At 40.4% G+C, this 24,179-nt stretch overlaps 1 protein-coding gene across 2 annotated transcripts; it reads left to right on the top strand.

Moving 5' to 3' along the window:
- Positions 1–1,535: 1,535 nt before the first annotated feature.
- EAPP (E2F associated phosphoprotein) lies at positions 1,536–22,603 on the top strand. 2 transcript variants are annotated; one of them, XM_032344016.1, is made up of 6 exons: positions 1,536–1,738; positions 7,234–7,415; positions 8,436–8,531; positions 10,214–10,331; positions 15,425–15,538; positions 21,980–22,603. In XM_032344016.1, exons 1-6 carry the CDS (start codon positions 1,665–1,667, stop codon positions 22,254–22,256), a joined length of 861 nt encoding a protein of 286 aa, XP_032199907.1. In that variant the 5' UTR covers positions 1,536–1,664; the 3' UTR covers positions 22,257–22,603. The 2 variants fall into 2 exon arrangements, with proteins under 2 accessions (XP_032199907.1, XP_032199908.1); XM_032344017.1 differs by lacking the exon at positions 10,214–10,331 and having other exon boundaries at positions 1,570–1,738; positions 21,980–21,990.
- The last annotated feature ends 1,576 nt before the right edge of the window (positions 22,604–24,179 follow it).

Raw genomic sequence — 24,179 nt, 5'->3', positions numbered from 1 at the left:
AACAGCATAAACAAAGGCCTAGTGATGGAAGGCATGACACATACTTCCCCCCCGCCCCCCGGGACATACTCTTGAATCAGCAAATTGTGTTGGATATGTATAGGGATATCAGTTTGGCATGATGTAGGGAAGCATTGTGGAGAGCCAAGAATACTGCAAGATGAGATGAACAGATCAGCAGGTAAAGGTGAACTATTAAAAAAAGATTTTATTTAGTTATTTGAGATAGAGTGACAACAAGAGTGAGATCAAGAGAGACAGAGAGAGAGAGAAAGAGAGAGAGAGCGCGCGAGAGTGAGCATGATCAGAGCAGGGAGGGGCAGAGGGAGAGGGAGAATTGGGCGCTCCACTGAGCAGGGAACCTGACAAAGGGTTCCATCCCAGGACTCTGGAATCATGACCTAAGATAAAAGCAGATGCTTAACTGAGCCACCGAAATGCCCCAAACTATTAGAACTTTTTAGGAAGGAAATTATCTAGTCTAAAGCTGTGTTGGAAAGGGTTACTCTGCCAGTAGAGAGTGGCACAGATTGGAAAGGGAACAAAAGTAAATGAGGCTGTCAATTAGGAGCCTACATCAGTAGTCAAAGTGAAGGGTGGGGAGATGGTATTTTCATGAGAGCGGTTAATAAGCAATCCCTAGGGCTTTGGGAATTGCGGGCTCACGGAGGGGTTGAGGAAGGAGTCAACCAAAATTCAAGCCTATAGTAGTTGTAAGGATGGAGAAAGGGACATGAGCAGCAATCAAAGGTCAAAATAGCTGCTGGCTGAGGTATAGAAATGGGGTGGAAGATGCTGAGTTGGGTTTGGACCATGTTGATTTGAATTGCCAGTGGTACCATGGTGGAGATTATCTACCCAGGCAACTGGAAATCCATTATAGTACCCGAGGAGAGTGCAAGGACCAAATGAAATGGGTAGTTATCTGAACGGGATCATGAAGAGGGGGCTTGAGAAGAGGCCAATACAGAAACAGGGCAGCAAACAGTTTCACAATCAGCAGGCCTCATCTCAAGTTACCACCTATGTCGTCTCAAGTATTGAGCGGAATTGGACAAGGGCCAATCAAAGGTTGGGCCCGAGAAGAGACCAAGAACAGGTAATTAGGAATTAACTGGTGACAGCCTAGCAACTTCTCAGTAGACAGTCGGGCTGAAGTCAGACGGAGGAGCGAATAGTGGTGAAGGTGAGAGAGCCGCGCGGTAAAAAAAAAAAAAAAAAAAAAAAAAAAAAAAAAAAAAAGGAGGCAGAAGGGCTTGAGGCTTGAAGGTTGGAGGGACATTAGCCGTTAGCGTCTGGGGACCTACTGGCCCAGATTTCAGGCTGCATGTCCCTCAGCATCTAGATTTCTGCTTCTTCATGTCACGACGTGAGAGACTGCACATAGAGCGCTCAGCTCAGAATGCCACTTGGGAGACTGCTGATTCCTAGGTTCTGTAATTAGGCTGCGTTTCCTAGTAAGCGGAAGACCCACAGGACCGCGGCGAGACGCTGAGACTCATCCCCTCTTCCGGCCCCCTCACTGGCACGATCTGCGCAGGCGCGCAGGGACGGCGCGGAAGTGTGGGCGGAAGTGGAGTGGCGGACGCTTTAGCTGGGGCACCTGCGGAGTAAACAGATGCTGTGCGGCGGCTAGTAGTCGGTGTCCGAGGGTGCAGGCCACCATGAACCGGCTCCAGGAGGACTACGACCCCTACGCTGTAGAAGAGCCTAGCGACGAAGAACCCGCTTTGAGCAGGTAGGCCCCTGCCCCGTCCCGGCTTCCGAGGCTTCGGGACGAGGACAAGCTTTAGCCTCATCCATTCGCTGCGCCTGCCAGGCCCTTGCGGACCCTCGGCCCAACGACTCGGTCGCCTGTCGCGTCCCGCTGTTGCCTGTGGGACGCCAAGTGGGGTTCTGGTGAGGTTGCGCAGCCACGAGGGAGACGGGGGGGACACCCGCGCGGGGAACGGGAATATTCTGGAATTACGTGTAAGTCTTCCAAAGCCTTGGGATCGAATCCTGCCTTTGCAGCTTACTAGCACAGTGAGTGGAAGCGAGTCACTACCCTCGTTTTTTTCATCTACAAAAAGGGATAACAGCTGCATCTTAAGTATGTTGTGAGACTAGTGGGACTTAATGTGAAGTGACCATCTCGAAAACTAAACTGTCATAAACAGAAATAAAGGAATACTCAGCTTTTTTTTTTTTTTTTAAGATTTTACTTATTTATTTGACAGAGCGAGCGAGCGAGCACAGTAGGGATCAATAGGTAGAGAGAGGGAGAAGCTGGCTAGCCTAGCAGGGAGCTCTCTGTGGGGCTGGATCCCAGAACCCTGGGATCACGACACGACCTCATCCGAAGGCAGATGCTTAAGAACCGAGCCACTCAGGCGTCCGGTCCCCAGACTTTTTTGGAGCACGTTTTGAATGCTTGTTTAGGGCTACAGTTTTCTACAGACTCTCAGTATAGTAGGGGAAATAAGACACGTATTCGGAACATAAATATCTTGGAAAAAAGTATGTTATCTCAGGACAGTATTGTAGAAAACGAGGACCTGAGATAGACACAGATGAAGTTCTGGAGAGATTTCCAGGAAGGAGGGTTTCAGCTTACCTGGGGGAAACTTGCAGTTTTGCTGGCAAGAGATTTCCTTGCATGTTTATGTTATTTTATTTATTTATTTATAATTAATTTATTAATTTATTTTTAAAGATTTTATTTATTTATTTGACAGACAGAGATCACAAGTAGGCAGAGAGGCAGACAGAGAGAGAGGAGGAAGCAGGCTCTGGGCTGAGCAGAGAGTCCGATGTGGGGCTGGATCCCAGGACCCTGGGATCATGACCTGAGCTGAAGGCAGAGGCTTTAACCCACTGAGCCACCCAGGTGCCCCTATTTTATTTTATTTTTTAAAGATGGCAGCAGAGCCTGTCCATAAACTCTAAAACATTCTGTCCCAACTAAGCTTTCTGTGAAACTGTCCGTCCTAGGCTTGGGAGATTGGACTGCTGTGAAGAGTCTCTTGTGGGGAGTGAGGATGAATTCCAAGATTTCCTGCGAGTTTCAGGTAGTGGGTCTGATCTGTGAAAGGAGATTATCAATTAGTAGGCCTCAGTTAGTTTCATAGAAATTTCACTGAAATAAGTTTTACTGAAATAAGCAGTATTTCCTGGACTTGAGTTACTCAGCCATTACCATCTCCATATTCACCTGTATTACAACTTATTTAATATTTTTCTTTAAGATTTTTGTAGCTAAATTTCTTTTCTTTTCTTTTTTTTTGGGAGGGGTGGGGGTGAAGTTACTTTAAAGAAGCTCTGTAATCCTGTGACAGTTGCCACTGGTAAGGTAACTGTAAGAATAAATATTATGAAATGGAACAGTGTTATCAGACAGTATTGCCTGCTCAAGGCTCTGAGTCTGGTGCTTGTTGTCTTAAAAAAGGGGAGATCGGAGAGATTCGGGAGGTGTCTGTCAGGATTTGATTTTATCCTATTTATAAGCTAGTATTTTATAGTCTTACTGTTTCATGGAACCTGGCAGAAAATAAGAAACTCCTGGGTTGGAGACTACTCAGAGCAGGCAGAATGAGCATTGCGATCAAGTTGGTTGCTCTTACTTCCCAACTCCTACAGTGGTTGCACGGAGAGGCCGAGGTGGATGCTACACATTCAGTGGGTTGCATCATGGCTGAGGACCACTTGAGCTTGGGAATTCCACTTCTTTTACAGCAGTCAGTAAATAAGCCTGCTCTTTCTCCTGGAGAGAGACCTCACCTTATCCTGCACACTGTAAAGCATAACCCTGAGAAATGGCCTAGGTGAAGAGTGGTGAGAACTTTGCATTTCTTGACACCCTCAGCAAGAATGTACCTGGCGCATACAGTGTTGCCTCAGCTAGCTGTGCTGACACTTCTCCTGAAATAGTCACAAGGGTTAGAGAAAATTTGTAATAAAAGTAACTCTCTTGTCTTCTGATTAATCTTTCTTTAAAAAATTAAACTTCATTTTGAGGTAGGTTCAGAGGTAGTTATAAGAAATAGTATATGGAAAAAAAATCAGTGAATTGTATACTTAAGATTTTAAAAAATTAGTTAATTTATTTATTTGAGAGACAGAGAGAGAGCATGAGAGGGGAGAGGGTCAGAGGGAGAAGCAGAAGCAGACTCCCTGCTAGGCAGGGAACCTGATGTGGGATGGAGTCCCAGGAGTCCAGGATAATGACGGGAGCCAAAGGTAGTTGCTTAACCAACTGAGCCACCCACGTGCCCTTAATTGTTTGTTTATTTAAGATTTTATTTATTTAGTTATTTAATTTATTTACTTGACAGAGATCACAGGCAGGCAGAGAGAGGTGGGGGGAGGCAGGTTTCCCGCCAAGCGGAGAGCCCGATGCGGGGCTTGATCCCAGGACCCTGAGATCACGACCTGAGCCGAAGGCAGAGACTTAACCCACTGAGCCACTTAGGCGCCCCAATTGTATATTTAAATGTAAGAATTTATGACAGCAAATTAATGCCACAAGAAAAGTTAAACAAAAAATAATACAGAGGGGTTCTGTGTCTCCTCTACCCACTTTCCCTCAATGTTAACATTAGTATAATATTACAGCTTGTGAAATATGACCATTAATATGGTCAAACAAAATGTAGAACATTTCCATTACCACAAGGATCCCTCATTGCCAACTTCCTGCTCCACCGTGCCCTACTTAAATGCTGGTAACCACAAATCTATTATCCACTTATATAATTTTGTTCTTTTTAAGAATATTATATAAATGGAATCATGCAGTATGTAATTTTTTGGAATTGGCTTTTTTTATTCAGCATAAATCTCTGGAGATTCATTCACATTGCTGTAGGTATCAGTAAATCATTCCTTTTTTATTGCTGACAATTATTTCACCTTTTTTTTAAACCATTCCCTTATTGAAGGATGTCTAGTTTCTTGGTCTGACTCTTGTGAATAAAGCATCTATACATTCATGTATAGGTTTTTGTGTGAATGTAAGTTTTCATTTCTCTGGGATAAATGCCAAGGAATGTGATTGCCGGATTGTGTGGTAGTTGCATGTTTGGTTTTAGAAGAAACTGTCAAGCTATTTTCTTTTCTTTTCTTTTTTTTTTTTTTAAAGATTTTATTTATTTATTTGACAGACACCGTGAGAGAGGGAACACAAGCAGGGAATGCAGGAGAGGGAGAAGCAGGCTTCCCGCTGAGCAGGGAACGGATGTGGACTTGATCCCAGGACCCTGGGATCATTACGGAGCTGAAGGCAGAATCTTAACCACTGAACCACGCAGCTGCCCCTGTCAAGCTATTTTCCATAGTATTTGTATCATTTTAGAGTCCTTTCACAATGACTTCAAAGTTGTTTAGCAGCATGTCTGTCCTGGTACTCCTTAAGATAATACATTGCACACTTTGGAAACACTGGAATATAGGATACATCAGAGTTTCTCAGCCTCAGTAGCATTGACATCTTGGATCACGTAAGTTTCTGTTGTGTTGTGGGAGGCTGTCCTGTGCATTGTAGGATGTTTAGCAGTGTCCCTGACCTCTACCCACTGGATGCCGGTAGTCCCTCCTCCCACCTCTTAGTTGTCACAGTCAAAAATGTCTAGCTATGCCATATAGTCCCTGGAGGGCAAGATGCCCCCTAGTTGGAGACCAGTGGTGTAATTCAAGGGTGAGGGGTTAAGACTGGAAAGATAAATTTTTTTTTAAAAGATTTTATTTATTTATTTGGCGGGGAAAGAGACTGCGAGAGAGGGAACACAAGCAGGGGAAGCAGGAGAGGGAGAAGCAGGCTTCCCGCTAAGCAGGGATCCCAGTGCAGGTGGAAAGATAAGGTGAAACAAAATGGGGAAGGCTCTTCTGAGTGCTGTAGTTGAAGATTTGGCCATAGATGATTTCTTTCAGAATTGGGTAGTGATGTGATGACAGTTTTTTAGGACTAACATTTTGGCAGCAGGATTAAGGATAGAATGAAATAAAAGAATTTGGAGGCGTGGTGATCCTTAGGATATGGGGGAACAGGCAGAGTTAAGAGGACCCAAATGAATATAGTGGTAAAGGAGAAAGGGAGTATATGGTTCAGGATGAGGAGTGTTAGATGGGGAATTCTCTTATGAGTAGAGTCTGGCTGAGGCCTCTATCATTAGCAGAATTGAATGGTGCAAGTTGCATTTTTTCAGATTTACATTCTGCTGGAGGCTTAAAGGCATTGTCCTAGAAGAAGAACGTAGAGAAACGAAAACCAGGGGTAATCTGTAACTATTCATCAGACCACAAATAATTGAACATTATTTATGAACTGTTGATTGTATTAGAAATATGTTAGGTGTTTCATTCATTTTGATAACATTTCATGTTCTGGTATCTGGTTTATTTCTGTCATATTGCTATTAATGGGAAACCCAGGGGCAAAAGGCCAAGTAAATTGGCAGTAATTGCTAAGGAGAATTTGTAATATAATTTAACCTCCTTTTTATAGTTCTCTTTAGCTTTTAAAATTGTAACATCTAATTTCTACCTGTTAACATTTTGTTTGGGTATATTAGCTGTATATTGACTACATGTATTAAGTTTTAAGTACAAATAAGTTTTATTTAAGTATGTCAGAAAACTCCTGGTTTTGTGAAGTAAACTTTCATTGCTGATAGAGTTATGAACTGGTGCGATACTTTTGGAAAACAGTGTGATAATTCAAGAAGTTAGAAAGATGTTTTTATGTCTAGTTCTGGACATTTATCCTAAGGAAATCAACAGAAACAAAATTACATATGCCCTACTGAGCTATTCATTGTAGTGTAATAGCAAAGAGAAATAAACATACAGCATCTATAAGAGGAAATGTTATGCAGACGTTGGAAATATATTTGGAAATATGTGAAATGGTTGATCTTTTTTTTAAGATTTTATTTATTTGAGAGAGGGCGTGCAGGCACACATGAGGGGGGAGGAGCAAAAGGGGAGGGAGAAGTTGACTTCCGGCTGAGCAGGGAGCCTGCCAACCCTGAGATCACCCTGAGATCGTGACCTGAGCGGAAGGCAGATGCTTGACTGACTGAGCCACCCAAGCACCCTGAGAAATGGTTGATCTTTAAATGAAAATAGCTGTATGTAATATAATACATAAATGCAACCTTGTAAAAACTTAAAATTGTTGGGCAGTGAGATGGTGGAAGTTTTAGGTCATTTTAATTCTTTAGTATTCACATGCCTTATGATTTAAATGCAAACTAGTTCTGAAGATGAAGTGGATGTGCTTTTACATGGAACTCCTGACCAAAAACGAAAACTCATCAGAGAATGTCTTACTGGAGAAAGTGAATCATCTAGTGAAGATGAATTTGAAAAAGAAATGGAAGCCGAATTAAATTCTACCATAAAAACAATGGAGGACAAGTTATCCTCTCTGGAAACAGGTAAACTTTTAGTTAAATTTTCATATAGATAATTGTCTAAGCTCTGCAAGGGCAGGAACCTTATTTATGTTCTGTTGTGTCACACCGGCACTTTGAGTAAGTGCTCAATAAATATTTATTGAGTGAATGAATAAATATGTTTGGCAAGTTGAGCATAGTTTTCATTGATGACTAGTGAAGAATTTTCCTGTTGTCGAAATGACACTGTTTAGTTTTGTTTACTTGTGTGATTTTCTTTTGTAATTTTTACCCTAGGATAAAAAAGACACAAGCTTATAGAGGTGTTTTTAGGGTTATATAGCACTGATACAGCAGATTGAATGATAGGTCACCACAAATTCCTGTCTCGTTTTAGTAAGTAATGAAACATACTTCATTTTGATGCTTTGTTTTTATGTAAAGTGTACCTGCCCCAAAACTGATTTGTGCTTCAGCTTTGGTTTCCATGTATTAACTGTTAGGAACTGAAAGCATATGTAATAGTAATAACAATAAGAGCAAAAGCAGATGTTAATTAAGAGGAGGAATTAGGGACACAGGCTTGTGAATATAGTCTGAGTCGAGGTGCTGGGCACAACTGGGAGAGGAAAGTGTGTCCTTGAATCATGCCCCCTGCCTCTCTTTAGGGCTCTTATCCTCTTTCCCCTAAAATCCTGTAGGAGATGTTTATTTCCTGTTCTTAACAGTGTACCACATGGCTGAGAGGTAGAGATATGTATGGTGGCAACCTGGAAATAGGCTATTTTGTAATTCAGTAAAATCTAATTCAAGATTTGTGAGAAGGGGGAGAGAAAAATTTTCTCATGATTTGGAACACTTCATTACACTGTAACAATTACAGTTCTCTGTAATTGCATAGGGCATAGAAATTCTGTAAGTCATTGATGTGAAAGTATTTTTTCATCCAAATGAGATTGGGAATGAGTTGATAATTACTTTGAGGTGATGGAAGAGTAAGTTGTGTTTTTTTTCTTGTCAGTTGTATATGGTTTAGTCTCTAAACTGCCCTTATGTAAATAGGGTCTTCCTCGGGAACTAGAAAAGTTGGAACAGCTCTGACAAAGTACTATGATGATATATATTTTGATTCTGATTCTGAGGATGAAGACAAAACAGGTAAGTAGCATGTTTACCAGGTTTAGAGGGTTATATTTTACAGAAAAAAAAGCTTATCAATTACTGTATATTAGAGTTTGCCTCCCGAGTTTTATCTTTTAGAAATTCTAGGCTGTTGGGGCACCTGGGTGGCTCAGTGGGTTAAACCTCTGCCTTCGGCTCAGGTCATGATCTCAGGGTCCTGGGATCGATCCCCACATCGGGCTCTCTGCTCAGCAGGGAGCCTGCTTCCCCTTCTCTCTCTACCTGCCCCTCTGCCTACTTGTGATCTCTCTGTAAAATAAATAAATAAAATCTTAAAAAAAAAATTCTAGGCTGTTGATGTGAAAACAAAAGCAGGAATTGATAAATAAGAACGGATGGGAATGCACATATGAGGACATGGGACCGGCAGGGGTGCTGCTTGGGCACTGCATGGGCATATTGGGGAGAAAGGAGAGTGTGTCTCAGCTCAGTCCTATCATCTTCAGGGCTCTTGGCCCCCTTCTTAAGGTTCCTTAGTACAGCAACATTTGCTTTCATACCTGCAAATAATTAATAATATTATTTTTACAGAAAATATAGAAATTTATAATACTTTATATTTTGCAGAAATTTTTCTAACTCATTGCTTTTTTATCGGCTTCTCTGTTCTCTGGAATTGATTTTGTATAAAATCTGAGCAAAGGTAAACATAATAAGAGTTAAAACTGATTTAATTATATCAGTAATTATGCTGAAATGCACAAGTAACACATTTATATGGTAAAGAAACAATTAGATGCTCAACTGACTGCCATTCAGGCACTCCAAAAAACAATTTTATATTTTTATATATTATTACCTAAATGTTAACCTATTTAAGTAAATTTTAAGAGTCTAGTGCATGTAGATAACCATAGTGGGTTTTCACTTTTTTAAAAAAAGATTTTCTTTATTTATTTGGAGAGAGAGAGACTGTGTGCACACATGCCTGCTTACGTGAGTCAGGGGAGGGGCTGGGGGAGAGGGAAAAATCTCAAGCAGCCTCGCCCTGAGCATGGAGCCTGACATGGGGCTTGATCTCATGACCCTGAGATCATGATGCAAGCTGAAATCAAGAGTTGGATGCTTCATTGACTGAGCCACCCAGGTGCCCCTAATTTTTTTTTTTAAGTTTTTACTTATTTGTCAGAGAGTTAGTGAGAGAGTGCATGCATAAGCAGGGGGAAAGACAGGCAGAGGGAGAAGCAGGCTCCTCACTGAGCAAGGAGCCCCATGTGGGACTCAGTCCTGGGACCCTGGGATCATGACTTGAGCTGAAGGCAGACCCTTGACTGACTGAGCTACCCATGTACCCTGAAATACTTTTATTCTGATTTCAGTAGTATTTTATATATGGGAACTTGTTGAGAATTTATAACATCAGGAAGTTTTTGATCTTGGTTTATGTTGGTCTTTCTGAGACTGAATTCTTCTTATTTGAGTACAGTTCTTGAGATAACAGTATATTTTTAGTGAAGAAACAATTTTTTCCTCTGTCATTTTCATTTTAATGCCTTATTAATTGGACAAGAAATTTATTTAGAGAAATAGTTAAAAAAATTTTTTTTGGGAAAATACACATAGAAAAAAAATGTAGCTGAAGATTCTATGTTCTGTATTATAGAAGTGTGTGCTTTAGACATGATATCTAGCCATATCCGTAACATTTTAAAAATTAGCACAGGTGACCAAGAAGAAGAAGAAAAAGCGACACAGGATTCCAACAAATGATGAGTTACTATATGATCCTGAAAAAGATAACAGAGATCAGGCCTGGGTTGATGCACAGAGAAGAGGGTAAGAACTTAACTTTAATATTTAGAATCTTTAGAGAAAAATGATTAAGAGATGATTTTTACTACATTCACATTTTTAAAAAAAGATTTTATTTAGGGGCACCTGGGTGGCTCAGTGGTTAAAGCCTCTGCCTTCGGCTCGGATCATGATCCCAGAGTCCTGGGATTGAGCCTGAGGCTCTCTGCTCAGCAGGGAGCCTACTTCCTCCTCTCTCTCTGCCTTCTTCTCTGCCTCCTTGTGGTCTCTGTCTGTCAAGTAGATGGATGGAATCTTTAAAAAAAAAAAAGGATTTTGTTTATTTATTTGTCAGAGAGAAAGGGAGAGCACAAGCAAGAGGAGTGGCAGGCAGAGGGAGAAGTAGGCTCCCGCTGAGCAGGGAGCCTGATGTGGGACTCAGTCCCAGGACCCTGGGATCATGAACTGAGCCAAAGGCAGACATTTAACCGGCTGAGCCACCTGGGCATCTCTGTGTTCACATTTTGAATTTATGTGTATTGTGTTCATACAGACATTAAAAAAAGAATTTTGGAAGAAAACTGTTGAATTATTTATTTTGAAATTACCAGCAGATTTCACTCAGATGACTTACTTGTTTTTTAAATTTTTCTGAAAGATTTATTTATTTATTTGACAGAGAGAGTGAGAGAGAGAATAAGTTTGGTGGCAAGGGGCAGGAGATGGGGAGTCTCTTAAAAAAATATGTATTTATTTGACAGAAGAGAGAGCACAAGCAGGGGGAGCAGCAGAGGGGGAGGGACAGGCAGGGCTTCAGGCTGAGCAGGGAGCCTGATGTGTGGCTCGATTCCAGGATCCTGTGATTATGACCTGAGCTGAGGGTAGATGCTTAACTGACTGAGCCACCCAGGTGCCCTGGGGAGAGAGTCTTTAACAGACTGCTCTGAGAATGGAGCTTGACTTGGGGCCCAATCTCGTTGAGTCTGAGATCACAAGTTGAGCTGAAACCAAGTGTCAGATGCTTAACTGGCTGTGCCATTCAGGCACCTGTCAGGTAATTTATTTTTAAAAAACTGTTGTTGAATTCAAACTGCTATAGTCAGTCTCTCCATTGAAGAAATAATGCTGACTTTTTTCAAATAGACATAATTTCAGATTATTTGGAGAGTAAACATTTATGTGGATGAAGAGTGGATGTTACATTTTACACCTGAATTGTTCTTTTTAATTATTTACAGATTCGATTTTTAAAAGATTTTATTTATTAGAGTGACCATGAGCTGGGGGGGCGGGGAGTGGCAGAGGGAGAGTGAGAAGCAGATTCCCCACTGTGTGGGGAGCTTGACATAGGACTCCATCCTAGGATCCTGGGATCATGACCTGAGCTGAAGGCAGATGCTTAATGACTGAGTCACTCAGGTGCCCCACAAGTTAGATTTTTTTTAAATTGAGGAGACATTCACATAATATAAAATTAATCATTTAATTTATTTAAAGATTTTATTTATTTGACAGACAGAGATCGCAAGCAGGTAGAGAGGCAGACAGAGAGAGAGAGAGGAGGAAGCAGGCTTCCCGCTGAGCAGAGAGCCTGATGCGGGGCTCGATCCCAGCACCCTGGGATCATGACCTGAGCTGAAGGTAGAGGCTATAACCCACTGAGCTACCCAGGCGCCTCCATTTAATTTATTTAAAATTCATCATTTTAAAGTGAACAATCCAGTGGCATTTAGTATATTCACAGTGTTAGGCAACTCCTATCTCTATTTTTCAAACCATTTTCATCATCCCAAATGGCCATACTTGTTTTTCAGTTCGAGTTTATGAAGGCTAATTTGTCATACAACTAAAAGTTAGGCAGTATACTGCTGTTACCCAGTGCTTCCCTCACCTGGCTGTGCTTCAGAATCGCCTGGGAAGAATTAAATGCAAACCCTGGAGTCCCATTCTAGGAAGCTTTGATTTAGCTAAGGTAATAGGGGCCGGGATGGTAAACTCTTGAAAACTGAACAACAAAAGATAAATCAAGTATTTTTTAAAAAAAGATTTTATTTATTTATTTGACAGAGAGAGATCACAAGTAGGCAGAGAGGAGGCAGAGAGAGAAGGGAAAATAAGCTTCCTGCCAAGCAGCGTCTGATATGGGGCTTGATCCCGGGACCCTGAGATCATGGCATGAGCTGAAGGCAGAGGCTTAACCCACTGAGCCACCCAGGCTACCCATAAATAAAGTATATTTAAGTCCAGAGAGAGTTTGATGTTGTTGGGTGTTTGTACCTTACCTTTTAGCCTCCAGTCTCCCACTTTGTTCTTTGTTATTTTTCCTTCTTTCCTTCTCAAAGTTTTACCCAAGTACCACTTCCTCCAACTACCCTTTGTATTTATCAAATAAATATGTTTTGATTACCCCCTGTGCAAAATGAACATTTTGAATGTCATGATTGATACTAAGATAGTTAAGGAAATTACAGTGTAGCTCTTGATTCTGGTCAGTGAGGTAAGATGGAATGTATTTTCATCATTCTATAATCTTTAATCAACTGAGCCACCCAGGCATCCGTCATCGTTCTATAATCTTTTTTTTTTTTAAGATTTTATTTATTTATTTGACAGAGAGAGATCACAAGTAGGCATAGAGGCAGGCAGAGAGAGAGAGAGGAGGAAGCAGGCTCCCTGCTGAGCAGAGAGCCTGATGCGGGACTCGATGCCAGGACCCTGAGATCATGACCTGAGCCGAAGGCAGCGGCTTAACCCACTGAGCCACCCAGGTGCCCTCGTTCTATAATCTTTAAAAAAAATTTTTTTTTAAAGTAAACTCTGTCGCCAACATGGGGCTTGAACTCAAGACCCCAAGATTGAGAGTCAAATAGTCTACCATCTGAGTCAACCAGGCGCGCCTTTTGTTATATATATATCTTGAGAAGAATTAACATTTTATTGGTTTATTCACATTCCTGCATCAAGCGATAGTTGTATTTTAAGATTACAGAAACCAACTTAAAATAATCAGTTGACTACGTTTTCAGTGTCATGGAGGCAGTCTTGTTCACTGCTATATCCCAGACATCTTACACTTTGTGTTAAATGGGCACTCATTAAGTATATGTTGAATGAATGTGTTACTTTCTTAGGTTTGAGTTTTGAAATCTGCTAAGCATTGGAGGGATATAACAACAGTTATAAATAAGTACCACATGTTTTCAGTATTTTTCTCTAGAGACATTTGAAGAGTTTGGGAAGTAATGTCAAATAATTTATCTTTTATTGTTTGGTTTTTGGGCGTTTACCATAACTCCCTTTTCAGAAACGTATGCTTTTATACTTTAGTACCTTCATAAGTAGATTCATATTATACTTTTGCAGTCAGCAAATGTTCACTGAACAGTGACTATGTACCAGACACTGTTCTAGATTCTTGAAATACAACAAAGAACAAAACGGACAAAAATCTTAAAGTACTTAGAGCTTACATGCTTGCTTTTAAAATGTAGCTTTGCTAGGCTTTTCAAATTAATAGACTTTATTTATTTAGATTTTTTTTTTTATTTATTTGAGAGAGAAAACGCAGATGAGGGAGGGACAGAGTGAGAGAATCTCAAGTGGCTCCCTGCTGAGTGTGGAGCCTGATGCTGTGTCAGTCCCACCACTCCCCGAGGGGTCATGACACAAGTCGAAACCGGAAGTTGGACTCTCAACTGACACAGCCACTCAGGCACCCCTTATTTTTTAGAACAGTTTTAGATTTACAGAAAAATTGAGCCAATAATACAGAGTTCCTGTATATCCTCCGACAATAACACACACATACACACACAAGAGTTTCACCTATTACTGACATGTTAGATTAATATGTACATTTGTCACAATTAATGAACCAGTATTTATATATCATTATAAACCAAGGTCCATACTTTATTCAGAATTTCTTCGTTATCTGCTACGTAATTTTGATTGCAAGAGCCAATCCAGGATACCAGGTACTTACAGTTGTCATGTCTCTTTAGGCTCTTCTTGCTGTTGACGGTTTCTCTGACTTTCCCTGGTTTTGATGACCTTAACAGTTTAGGAGTAGTGGTCAGATATATTGTAGGAGGCCACTCTATTGGAATAGTGATGTTTTTCATAGATCAGACTGGGATTATGGGTTTTGGTGAGGAAGACCACAGAGACAAAGTGCCATTTTCATCACATTGTAATGAATGGCACATATTGTCAACATGATTTATGATTGTTAATGTTGATCTTGGTCACCTTGGTGAGGAACTGTTTGTCAGGTTTCCTCCTGTAAAGTTAACTCTCCACCCCTCCTTTGCATACTGTACTTTGGGAAGGAAGTCACTATGTGTAGCCCAGACTTGAGGAGTGGGGAGTTATGCTCCACTTCCTTGAGGGGAGAATATCTTCATAAATTATTCTTTCATACGGGAGATTTGTCTGTTCTTCATTCTTCCCTTTGTTCGTTCGTTCATTCATTCGTTCATTCATTCATTCATATCAGTGTAGACTCAGGTATTTATTTATACTTTGGGTTATAATCCAATATTGCTTTATTTTGTTCTAATTGTTTCAGCTTTGGCCATTGGGAACTCTTTCAGCTGACTTTTGTGACCCCTTGACATACCTGCTTCATTGTTTTTGAGCACTTCCTTACTTTCTGGCAGTACAGGAAGCTCCAGGTTCATCTCGTTTGCCTATTCCTAGATTCAGCCATTTTTCTCAGGAGTATTAGTTTCTTTTATTGGAGAGTGGCATTAGACATCAAGATCTTGGGGGCACCTGGCTATCTCATTTGGTAGAGCACGTGACTTTTTTTTTAAGAGGGGTAGAGAGAGAGAGAGGTGGGGAAGGGCAGAAGCAGAGGGGGAGAGAGAATCTTAAGCAGGCTCTATGCCCAGAGTGGAGGCTGACATAGGGCTCAATCTCCCAACCCTGAGGTCATGACCTGAGCTGAAATCAGGAGTTCAACACTTGACCTACTGAGCTACCCAGGCACCCCAGAGCATGTGACTCTTAATCTTGGGGTTGTGAGTTCAAGCCCCATGTTGGGCGTGGAGCCCCTTAGAAAAAAAGAATCAGGATCTGGCTTTAATATATGTCTCTTTCACTACCCCCACCAACCTTTTCTTTTTCTGTTGTAGCTACCATGGTTTTGGAATACAGAGGCCACATCAACAACAGCAGCCTGTTCCAAATAGTGATGCTGTCTTGAATTGCCCTGCCTGCATGACCACACTATGTCTTGATTGCCAAAGGTAACGAATAAAGGCTGACCACATGCACACACAAAACGAAAAAAAATTTGGTGGTCTTTGTTTAAATCAGGAATAGACTTTCGAGGTATATACTTAATAATTTTTTTTTTTAAGATTTTATTTATTTGATAGAGAGCACAAGCAGGGGGAATGGGAGAGGGAGAGGGAGAAGCAGGCTGCCCTCTGAGCAGGGAGCCTGGTGCGGGACTCAATCCCAGTACTCCGGGATCATGACCTGAACTGAAGACAGACATTTAATTGACTGAGCCACACAGGCACCCCTATACTTAGGAATTCTGATAAAGTTCTGTCCTCACATATCCTTGCTGCTACATGATTAATCTTAATATAAATCATTTTGGTTATATGTATTTCTGTTATAAGTAGTTTTTCTAATAAAGCACTTATCAGTGCTGACAAGGATTCAGTGAAACTGCATGTATGTTATAGAATGACATAATCTGTCAAAGACACTCTTTTCAAAAAAATTTGTGATGGAATACATATAACATTTATCATTTTAGCCATTAAAATTTTTACATTAAAGAGTACATTGGGGCGCTTGGGTGGCTCAGTGGGTTAAAGCCTCTGCCTTCGGCTCAGGTCATGATCCCAGGGTGCTGGGATCGAGCCCCGAATCGGGCTCTCTGCTCGTCAGGGAGCCTGCTTCCTCCTCTCTCTCTGCCTGCATCTCAGCCTACTTGTGATCTCTGTCTGTCAAATAAATAAATAAAGTATTTAAAAAAAAAAAAAGAGTACATCATTTGGATATTCAATTTATTGTCAACTAGACCATTTAAAATTTTAGACTTTTCCTAGCTTTATTGAGATACAATTGACATATAACATTGTTTATATGTTAGTTTCAAGTGTACAACATGATGATTTGGTATACACATGTATTGCAAAACAGTTACCACAATAAGGTAAGTTAACACATCCATCACCTCACATTTATACCTTTTTTGTGTGTGTGTTGAGAACTTTAAGATCTGCTTTCTTAGCAACTTTCAAGTATGTAGTTCAACATTGTTAACTACATGCTGTTTATTACATCCCCAGACCTTCCTCATCTTATAACTGGAAGTTTGTACCATTTGACTGTTTTCATTCATCCACCCTTCCCCCACCAACCACCAATCTGCTCTCTGTTTCTATGAGTTCATTTTGTTTGGATTCACATATAAGTGAGATCAGTAATTTTTTGTCTCTGTCTGACTTACTTCATTTAGCATAATGCCCTTAAGCTCATCCATGTTTTCACAAATGGCAGGATTTCCTTCTTCTTTTTTTTTTTTTTTTTTCATAGTAGATTTGGGGGGAGAAGACCACAAAGGTAAAGTGTTGTTTTCATTATATTATATCAAGGGCACAGACTGTCAACAACAAAAATATCAACAGATTTATGACTGTTAATGTTGAACTTGATCACCTAGCTGAGGTGGGGATGGAGATACCTCTTTGGGATAGTGATTTCATTTCCTTCAGACACATACCCAGAAGTAGGATTGCTTGATCATATGGTAGTTCTATTCTTAATATTTGTTTAAAGGTTTTATTTATTTGACAGAGAGCATAGGTAGGCAGACCAGCAGGCAGAGGGAGAGGGCGCTGAGCATGGAGCCTGATGTGGGGCTTGATCCCAGGACCGTGGGATCATGACCTGAGCCAAAGGCAGAGGCTTTAACCCACTGAGCAACCCAGGCGCCCGCTTTACTCTACTTTTTGTTGAGTTGTATGAGTTTCTTGGATTAACCCTTTGTCAAATACATAATTTACAAATATTTTCTCCCATTCCATAGGTTGCCTTTTCCTTTTGCTGATGATTTCTTTGCTATGCAGAAGTTTTTGAGCTTGATGTAGTCCCACTTGTTTATTTTTGCTTTTGTTGCTGTGCTTATCCAAAAAGTCATTGTCAAGACCCATATTGAGCTTTTTCCCTGTGTTTTCTTTGAGTAGTTCTATAATTTCAGGTCTCACATTTATGTTTTTAATTCATTTCAAGTTAGTTTTAGTGAGTGGAGTAAGTCAGGGGTCCAGTTTCATTCTTTGGCATGTGAATATCTAATTTTCCCCAAATCACTAACTGAAGAGATTATCTTTCTGGCATTGCATATTTTTGGCTCCCTTGTCAAGTATTAGTTAACCATGTATGCATGAGTTCATTTTGGGGCTCTCTGTTCTGCTCCATTGGTGGGTGAGTCTTTTTTTATGCCCAAACTGTACTGTTTTGATTAGTATAGCTTTGTAGTACAGTTTGAAATTGGAAATTGTGATGCCTCCAACTTTGTTGTTATTTCTCAAGGTTGCTGTGGCTGTTTGGGGTCTTTTGTGATCCCATACGGCTTTGAGGGTTTTTTCTGTTTCTGTGAAAAGTGCCATTGAAATTTTGATAAGATTGCATTGACTAAGATGGCTTTGGGTAGTGCGGACATTTTAATAATGGTAATTCTTGGGGCGCCTGGGTGGCTGAGTGGGTTAAGCCTCTGCCTTCAGCTCAAGTCATGATCTCAGGGTCCTGGGACTGAGCCCCGCATTGGGCTCTCTGCTCAGTGGGGAGCCTGCTTCTCCCTCTCTCTGCCTGCTGTTCTACCTACTTGTGATCTCTCTCTCTCTGTCAAATAAATAGATAAAGTCTTAAAAAAAATTATGGTAGTTCTCTCATTCATGCACATGGGATTTCTTTCCATTTACTTGTATTTTTTTCAGTTTCTTTCATGAATGTTTTACAGTATATAAATCTCTCACCTCGTTGGTTAAGTTTATTTCCAAGTATTTTATTATTTTGGATGGCATCATGAATGGGATTATTTTCTTAATTTCTTTTTCAGATAGTTAACTGTTAATGTACAGAAACACAGTAGGTTTTTGTATATTGGTTTTGTATTTTGAAACTTGCCTGAATTTCATGTTTATTTTTTATTTTGTTATTTATTATTATTTTTAAGATATTATTTATTTGCGAGAGAGAGTGAGAGAGCACAAGAGGGACTGTGGCAGAGGGAGAGGGAGAAGGAGAAGCAGGCTTCCCATTGAGTAGGGAGCCCCTTGTAGGGCCCGATCCCAGGACCCTTGGATCATGACCCCAGCCGAAGGCAGATGTCCAACCAGCTGAGCCACGAGGGCACTCCTTATATTTATTTTAACATTTTTTTTTGGTGGTGTCTGTGATATTTTATGTTTAAAAGATTATGTTATCTGCAAACAGACAGTTGTACCTCTTTCTTTCCTATTTAGATACCTTTTATTTCATTTTCTTGCCTGATTTTGCCCTGGCTAGACTTAAAGGACAGTGTTGAATAGGTGAGAGTGGTGAGAGGGGGTACTCTTTGTTCCCTGTTTTAACCATTTTAAATGAACGATTCAGTGACATTAACTACTTTCACAGTATTGTGCAGCTATCTTCACAGTCCATTTCCAGAACTTTTTTTTTTTGTCATTCCAGACAGAAACTCTGTACCCATTAGACAAAATTTCCCCATTCTCCACCTCTACCCACCCCAGCCTGTGGTAACTTCTATTCTGTTTTTCTTTCTGGATCATTCATTGCTCATGTATAGAAGTGAACAGATTTTTGTGTGTTGATTTTGTACCCTGCCACTTTGCTGAATTAGTTTATCAGCTCTAGTAGTTTTCTGTGCAGTCTTCAGTTTCCTACATATAATGTCATGTCATTGGGATGCCTGGTGGCTCCCTTAGTTAAGCATCTGACTCTTGATTTCAGCCCAGGTCATGATCTCAGGGTGTGGGCTTGAGCCCTGCATTGGGCTGTGGTGGGCATGGAGCCTCCTTGGGATTTTCTCTCTCCCTCTACCCCTCTTGTCTTCTCTTTCTCCCTCCCTCCCCTCTGTCTCTCTCAAAAAAAAAAAAAAAAAAAAGTGTGTGTGTGTGTGTGTGTGTATATATATATCCTTATTATAAGCTAGCTTGAGGTTTTTGATCATCTGCAACAATTAAATTTTGTGCTTTCCAAATGAACTCTTATGCTTTTTGTGTATAAGTTGACAACCCAGAGTATACTTATGGAATGCAGAAAAAGTAAAATGTCTTTGTACTGCAGTTGTTTCTCTTCCAGATTAAACCATATTATTACAGAGTTGCTGTACTCAAAAGAAGTTGTTCCATAATGTAACAGATAGAAATCAGCCTTGGTAAAAACTGTGTTCCATGTTCATACAGGATTCTAGTTCAGTGGAGTATAAATGAAATTTTTATAATCTTACTTGGAGAAGTACCAGCTTGTATAATCTAAATTCTTTGTGGGTGGTGTTAGTGGTGGAGATCAACATTTGGAACTAATGAAAGTATACTTGAGTTTGCTGTGTTTAGCCAGATAGATATTTCTGTTGCATGAGGTTTAAGGGGAGAAAAATCCAACTTACTAGGTGGGGAAAGAGGTAGGAGAATACTGAGTATATTAGGAGAACAAATGAAGCATTATCTATTCTGTAGACTGCTGGAGAAAAGCCAGGAGTGGACATTGTAAAGTTGGAAGCTCTTTAAGCTTTCATAAAACTAGCTCTCACTAAAATGGTGACAAGAATAGTACAACTTTTTTTTAATTTAATTTTTTTAAGGATTTTGTTTTATTTATTTGACAGAGAGAGATTGCAAGTAGGCAGAGAAGCAGGCAGAGGGGGAGGGGGAATCAGGGCCCCCACTGAGCAGAGAGCCTGATGCAGGACTCGATCCCAGGATGCTGAGATCCTAACCTGAGCTGAAGGCAGAGGCTTAACCCATTGAGCCACCCAGGCACCCCTTTAATTTTAATTAATTAATTAACTAATTAATTAATTGACAGAGATCACAAGTAGGCAGAAAGGCAGGCAGAGAGAGAGGAAGGGAAGCAGGCTCCCTGGTGAGTAGAGAGCCTGATTTGGGTGTCGATCTCAGGACCCTGGGATCATGACCTGAACCCAAGGCAGATGCCTAACCGACTGAGCCACCCAGGTGCCCTAAGAACAGCACCACTTGTAATGAGTGGAGGGCAGAATTTCAGGCCACAGTGTGAAAAGACAGTCAAAATTGTTTAAACATTAGCTTTCAAGTTTCCAATAGCTTTTCTTGTCTTTCTAAGTTTGAAGAGCAAATTTTTTTTTTTCGGAGATTAAAGTTACTTTTAAAGCAGTGGAAAAGAGGATATATTCATTCTTTTTTTTTTTTTTTTAAGATTTTATTTATTTATTTGACAGAGATCACAAGTAGGCAGGGAGGCAGGCAGAGAGAGAGAGGGAAGCAGGCTCCCCACTGAGCAGAGAGCCTGATGCGGGGCTCGATCCCAGGACCCTGGGATCATGACCGGAGTCGAAGGCAGAGGCTTTAACCCACTGAACCACCCAGGCGCTCTGGATATATTCATTCTTTAAACTATTCTCTATTAATAAGTTTTTTCCTGTTCTTAAAATAACTCTTAACATTATTTTATTTTAGGGCGCCTAAACTCAACACTGAAAAACCCAAATAATCTGATTAAAATGGGCAGAGTACTGAATAGATGTTTTCCGAAGTAGACTTATAATGTCCAACAGATAACATGAAAAGATGATCATTAATCATCAGGGAAATGCACTTAAAGCCACAGTGAGATACCATCTTACACTTGTCATGATGGCTAGAATTAAAAAGTGTTGGTCAGGATGTGGAGAAAAGGAAACCCTCGTGTACTGTTGGTGGGAAGGTAAATCGCTGCAGTCATGGTAGAAAACAGCATGGAAATTCCTTAAAAAAAAAAAATTTAAAAATAGAAATAACCAGTGATGCAGTCATTCCAGTACGGAGTATTTATCCAGAAAGTGAAAACTGAAATTTGAAAAGATATATGCACCCTTGTGTGTATTGTAGTATTTACAATAGCCAAGATATGAAAACAACCTAAGTGTGCTTTGATCGGTGAATAGACTGTGATATATGCACACAGTGGAATATTACTCAACCATAAAAAGGATGAGGGTCTTGCCTTTTGTGACAACATGGATAGAACTAAAGGGTATTATGCTAAGTGAAATTAAGTCAGAGAAAGACAAATATTATATTATTTCACTTATACGTAGAATCTAAAAAGCAAAACAGATGAATAAACGATGAAAAGCAGAAGCAGACCCATAATTACAGAGAACAAACTGATGGTTGCCAGAAGGGAGCACAGTGGGGGATGGCCAGCATGAGTGAGGGGAGTGGGGAAGATAAAGGCTTCCAGGTGTGGAGTGAATAAGTCATGGGGATAAAATACAGTGATGCTGTAATAGCATTGTTGACAGATGGTAGCTGCACTGCTCTGTTGAGTATAGTAGTGTGCAAACTTCTTGAATCACTGTGTTGTACACCTGAAACCAATGTAACACTGTGTCAACTATACTTCAGTAAAATTTTTTAAAAAATCTAAATGGATAACCTATTAAAATAGAACATAAATCCAAATTCTTCATTTCATTTTCCTCTTAGGCACGAATCCTACAAAACTCAGTATAGAGCAATGTTTGTGATGAATTGTTCTGTCAACAAAGAGGAGGTTCTAAGATACAAAATCCCAGAGAACAGGAAGAAAAGGCGAGGCCCTAAGAAGATGAGGTCCAGCCATGAGGATGCTGCAGAGCCAGCAGAGGCACAAGCAGAAGAACTCTACCACCCAGTCATGTGCACCGAATGTTCCACTGAAGTGGCAGTCTATGACAAGGATGAAGTCTTTCATTTTTTCAATGTTTTAGCAAGTCATTCTTAAATAGCTAAGTTGGCATTTAATTGCCCAATACCGTATGTAAGGCAAATATGGACAGTTCTTTTCCTTCTGAGCGGTTATTTGAGGACACATTGTTGATCTTTTTGAAAGAGAATGATTGTCAGCCTTCATCTCTCCACCCCCTTAAAATTTTTTTTTTCCCCAGCTCTGATGGGACTCATTATTCATTCCCTTTTTGAGGGGCATTTGGAAACTATGGGGCTTTTTATATATTAAAGCTCTTTAGAATTAAAATGTTCTGGAGTTATAAGTAATCTTTCTGTCAGTTTTATTTTTATTTTTTATTTTGGTTGTACTTGTGGTGTGATTAAACTAGAAACTATTTCCTGGCTTCTGTCTATATTGTTTTTGCTAAGAAGTATCTTTATTTACTTTCTACCTTACAGTATGGAGTGACAGTATTTAGTAACTGTTACAGTTACATGGAGTTACAGGTGTTTTGAGTAATTAATATAGGTCTTTCCCTAAAAGGATTGTGTAGTAACGGTATTCTCAATGTAGTGAATTAACAAAGTAAATAGAAATTTCTGGTGAGGAAAAGCAACCTCACCCTCCACCCTTAGACTTAAAAATCCTTTTGCTGCCTCTTGCACCCCCATTTGTTCTGGAACTTCTGCTTCCAGCAACCAATGTGTTGTTTTTCCTTTCTTTCTTCTTTGTATTAATAGTATAAAAATCATTAGTGACAGCTTGGAGGAAATTGCATCATAGGCATTGGTGCTTTTGAAAAGAAGGAACTGTTTCTAAAACATTAGGAAACTCAGAGTCCTGATATTCTCATAGAGATATGATAGAGTGAAGTAAAGTCAGGAAATATTTTTTTTTCAAGATTTTATTAGAGAGAGAGAGAGAGAATGAGTAGGGGAAGGAACAGAGGCCGAGGGAGAAGTAGACTTCCGGCTGAGCAAGGAGCCCAAAGTGGGACTTCCATCCTGGGACTCTGGGATCATGACCTGGGCCACTCAGGTGCCCAGGAAGTACTTTTTTTTTTTAAAGATTTTATTTATTTATCAGAGGGAGGGGATACAAGGAGGGGGGGAGGAGGAGAGTGAGGAGCCTGACGGGGGGGCTCAATCCTAGGACCTTGTGATCATGACCTGAGCTGAAGTCAGATGCTTAACCATCTGAGCCAGCAAGGCGCCACACGAAATACTTTTTTTTAAAGATTTTATTTTTTAATTTTTGAAAGTAATCTCTAATGTGGGGCTGGAACTCATGACCTTGAGATCAAGGTGCTCTACTGACTGAGCCAGCCAGGTGGCCAAGGAAATATGTTTTAATTCAGGTTCTCACACTAATTTTGGTCAAGTTTGTTCCTGTGAGTCTCTTTTCCCATCTATAAAGTGAAAAGATAGGACAAGGGCACTGATTCCTTACAGAGGTCAGGGCTCAGCAGAGCTTGAGGGGAACCTCTATACTCCCTCAGAATGATACACCTCCAGGAGGGAAGACATGTCCTTCCCACTGCCTTGCCTTCTGTGTTTTCTAAAAGCTGCACAGAAGGAGAGCTGGAACCAGTGATGGTGTGGTGTTCCTCTGAATTGGGTGGAGGCAGAAAAATTATAGATTTGCTTCTAGGGAATTTCCAGTATCTTAATAGCATATTTTATAATTTTTATAGTATGCTGACTTACTTCTAAATTTTTTTTTTTAAAGATTTTATCTACTTATTTGACAGACAGATCACAAGCAGGCAGAGAGGCAGGCAGAGAGAGAGAGAGGGAAGCAGGCTCCCCGCTGAGCAGAGAGCCCGATGGGGGGCTCGATCCCAGGACCCTGAGATCATGGCCCGAGCCAAAGGCAGAGGCTCAACCCACTGAGCCACCCAGGTGCCCCTACTTATAAATGTTTTAAGGTATTGCCAGGTGATATGTTATGGAATAATACTACTAATGTATTTTAACC

This window comes from Mustela erminea, chromosome 5 (genome assembly GCF_009829155.1).
Source record: "Mustela erminea isolate mMusErm1 chromosome 5, mMusErm1.Pri, whole genome shotgun sequence".
NCBI classification, from domain to species: Eukaryota; Metazoa; Chordata; class Mammalia; order Carnivora; family Mustelidae; genus Mustela; species Mustela erminea.
This window is presented reverse-complemented; position numbering and strand designations above follow the sequence as displayed.

Coding starts and splice junctions, on each gene's coding strand:
- EAPP (XM_032344016.1), top strand. CDS start 1,665: ATGAACCGGCTCCAGGAGGACTACGACCCCTACGCTGTAGAAGAGCCT. Junction 7,416..8,435: donor GTTATCCTCTCTGGAAACAG/GTAAACTTTTAG, acceptor TTATGTAAATAG/GGTCTTCCTCGGGAACTAGA. Junction 10,332..15,424: donor GTTGATGCACAGAGAAGAGG/GTAAGAACTTAA, acceptor TTTCTGTTGTAG/CTACCATGGTTTTGGAATAC.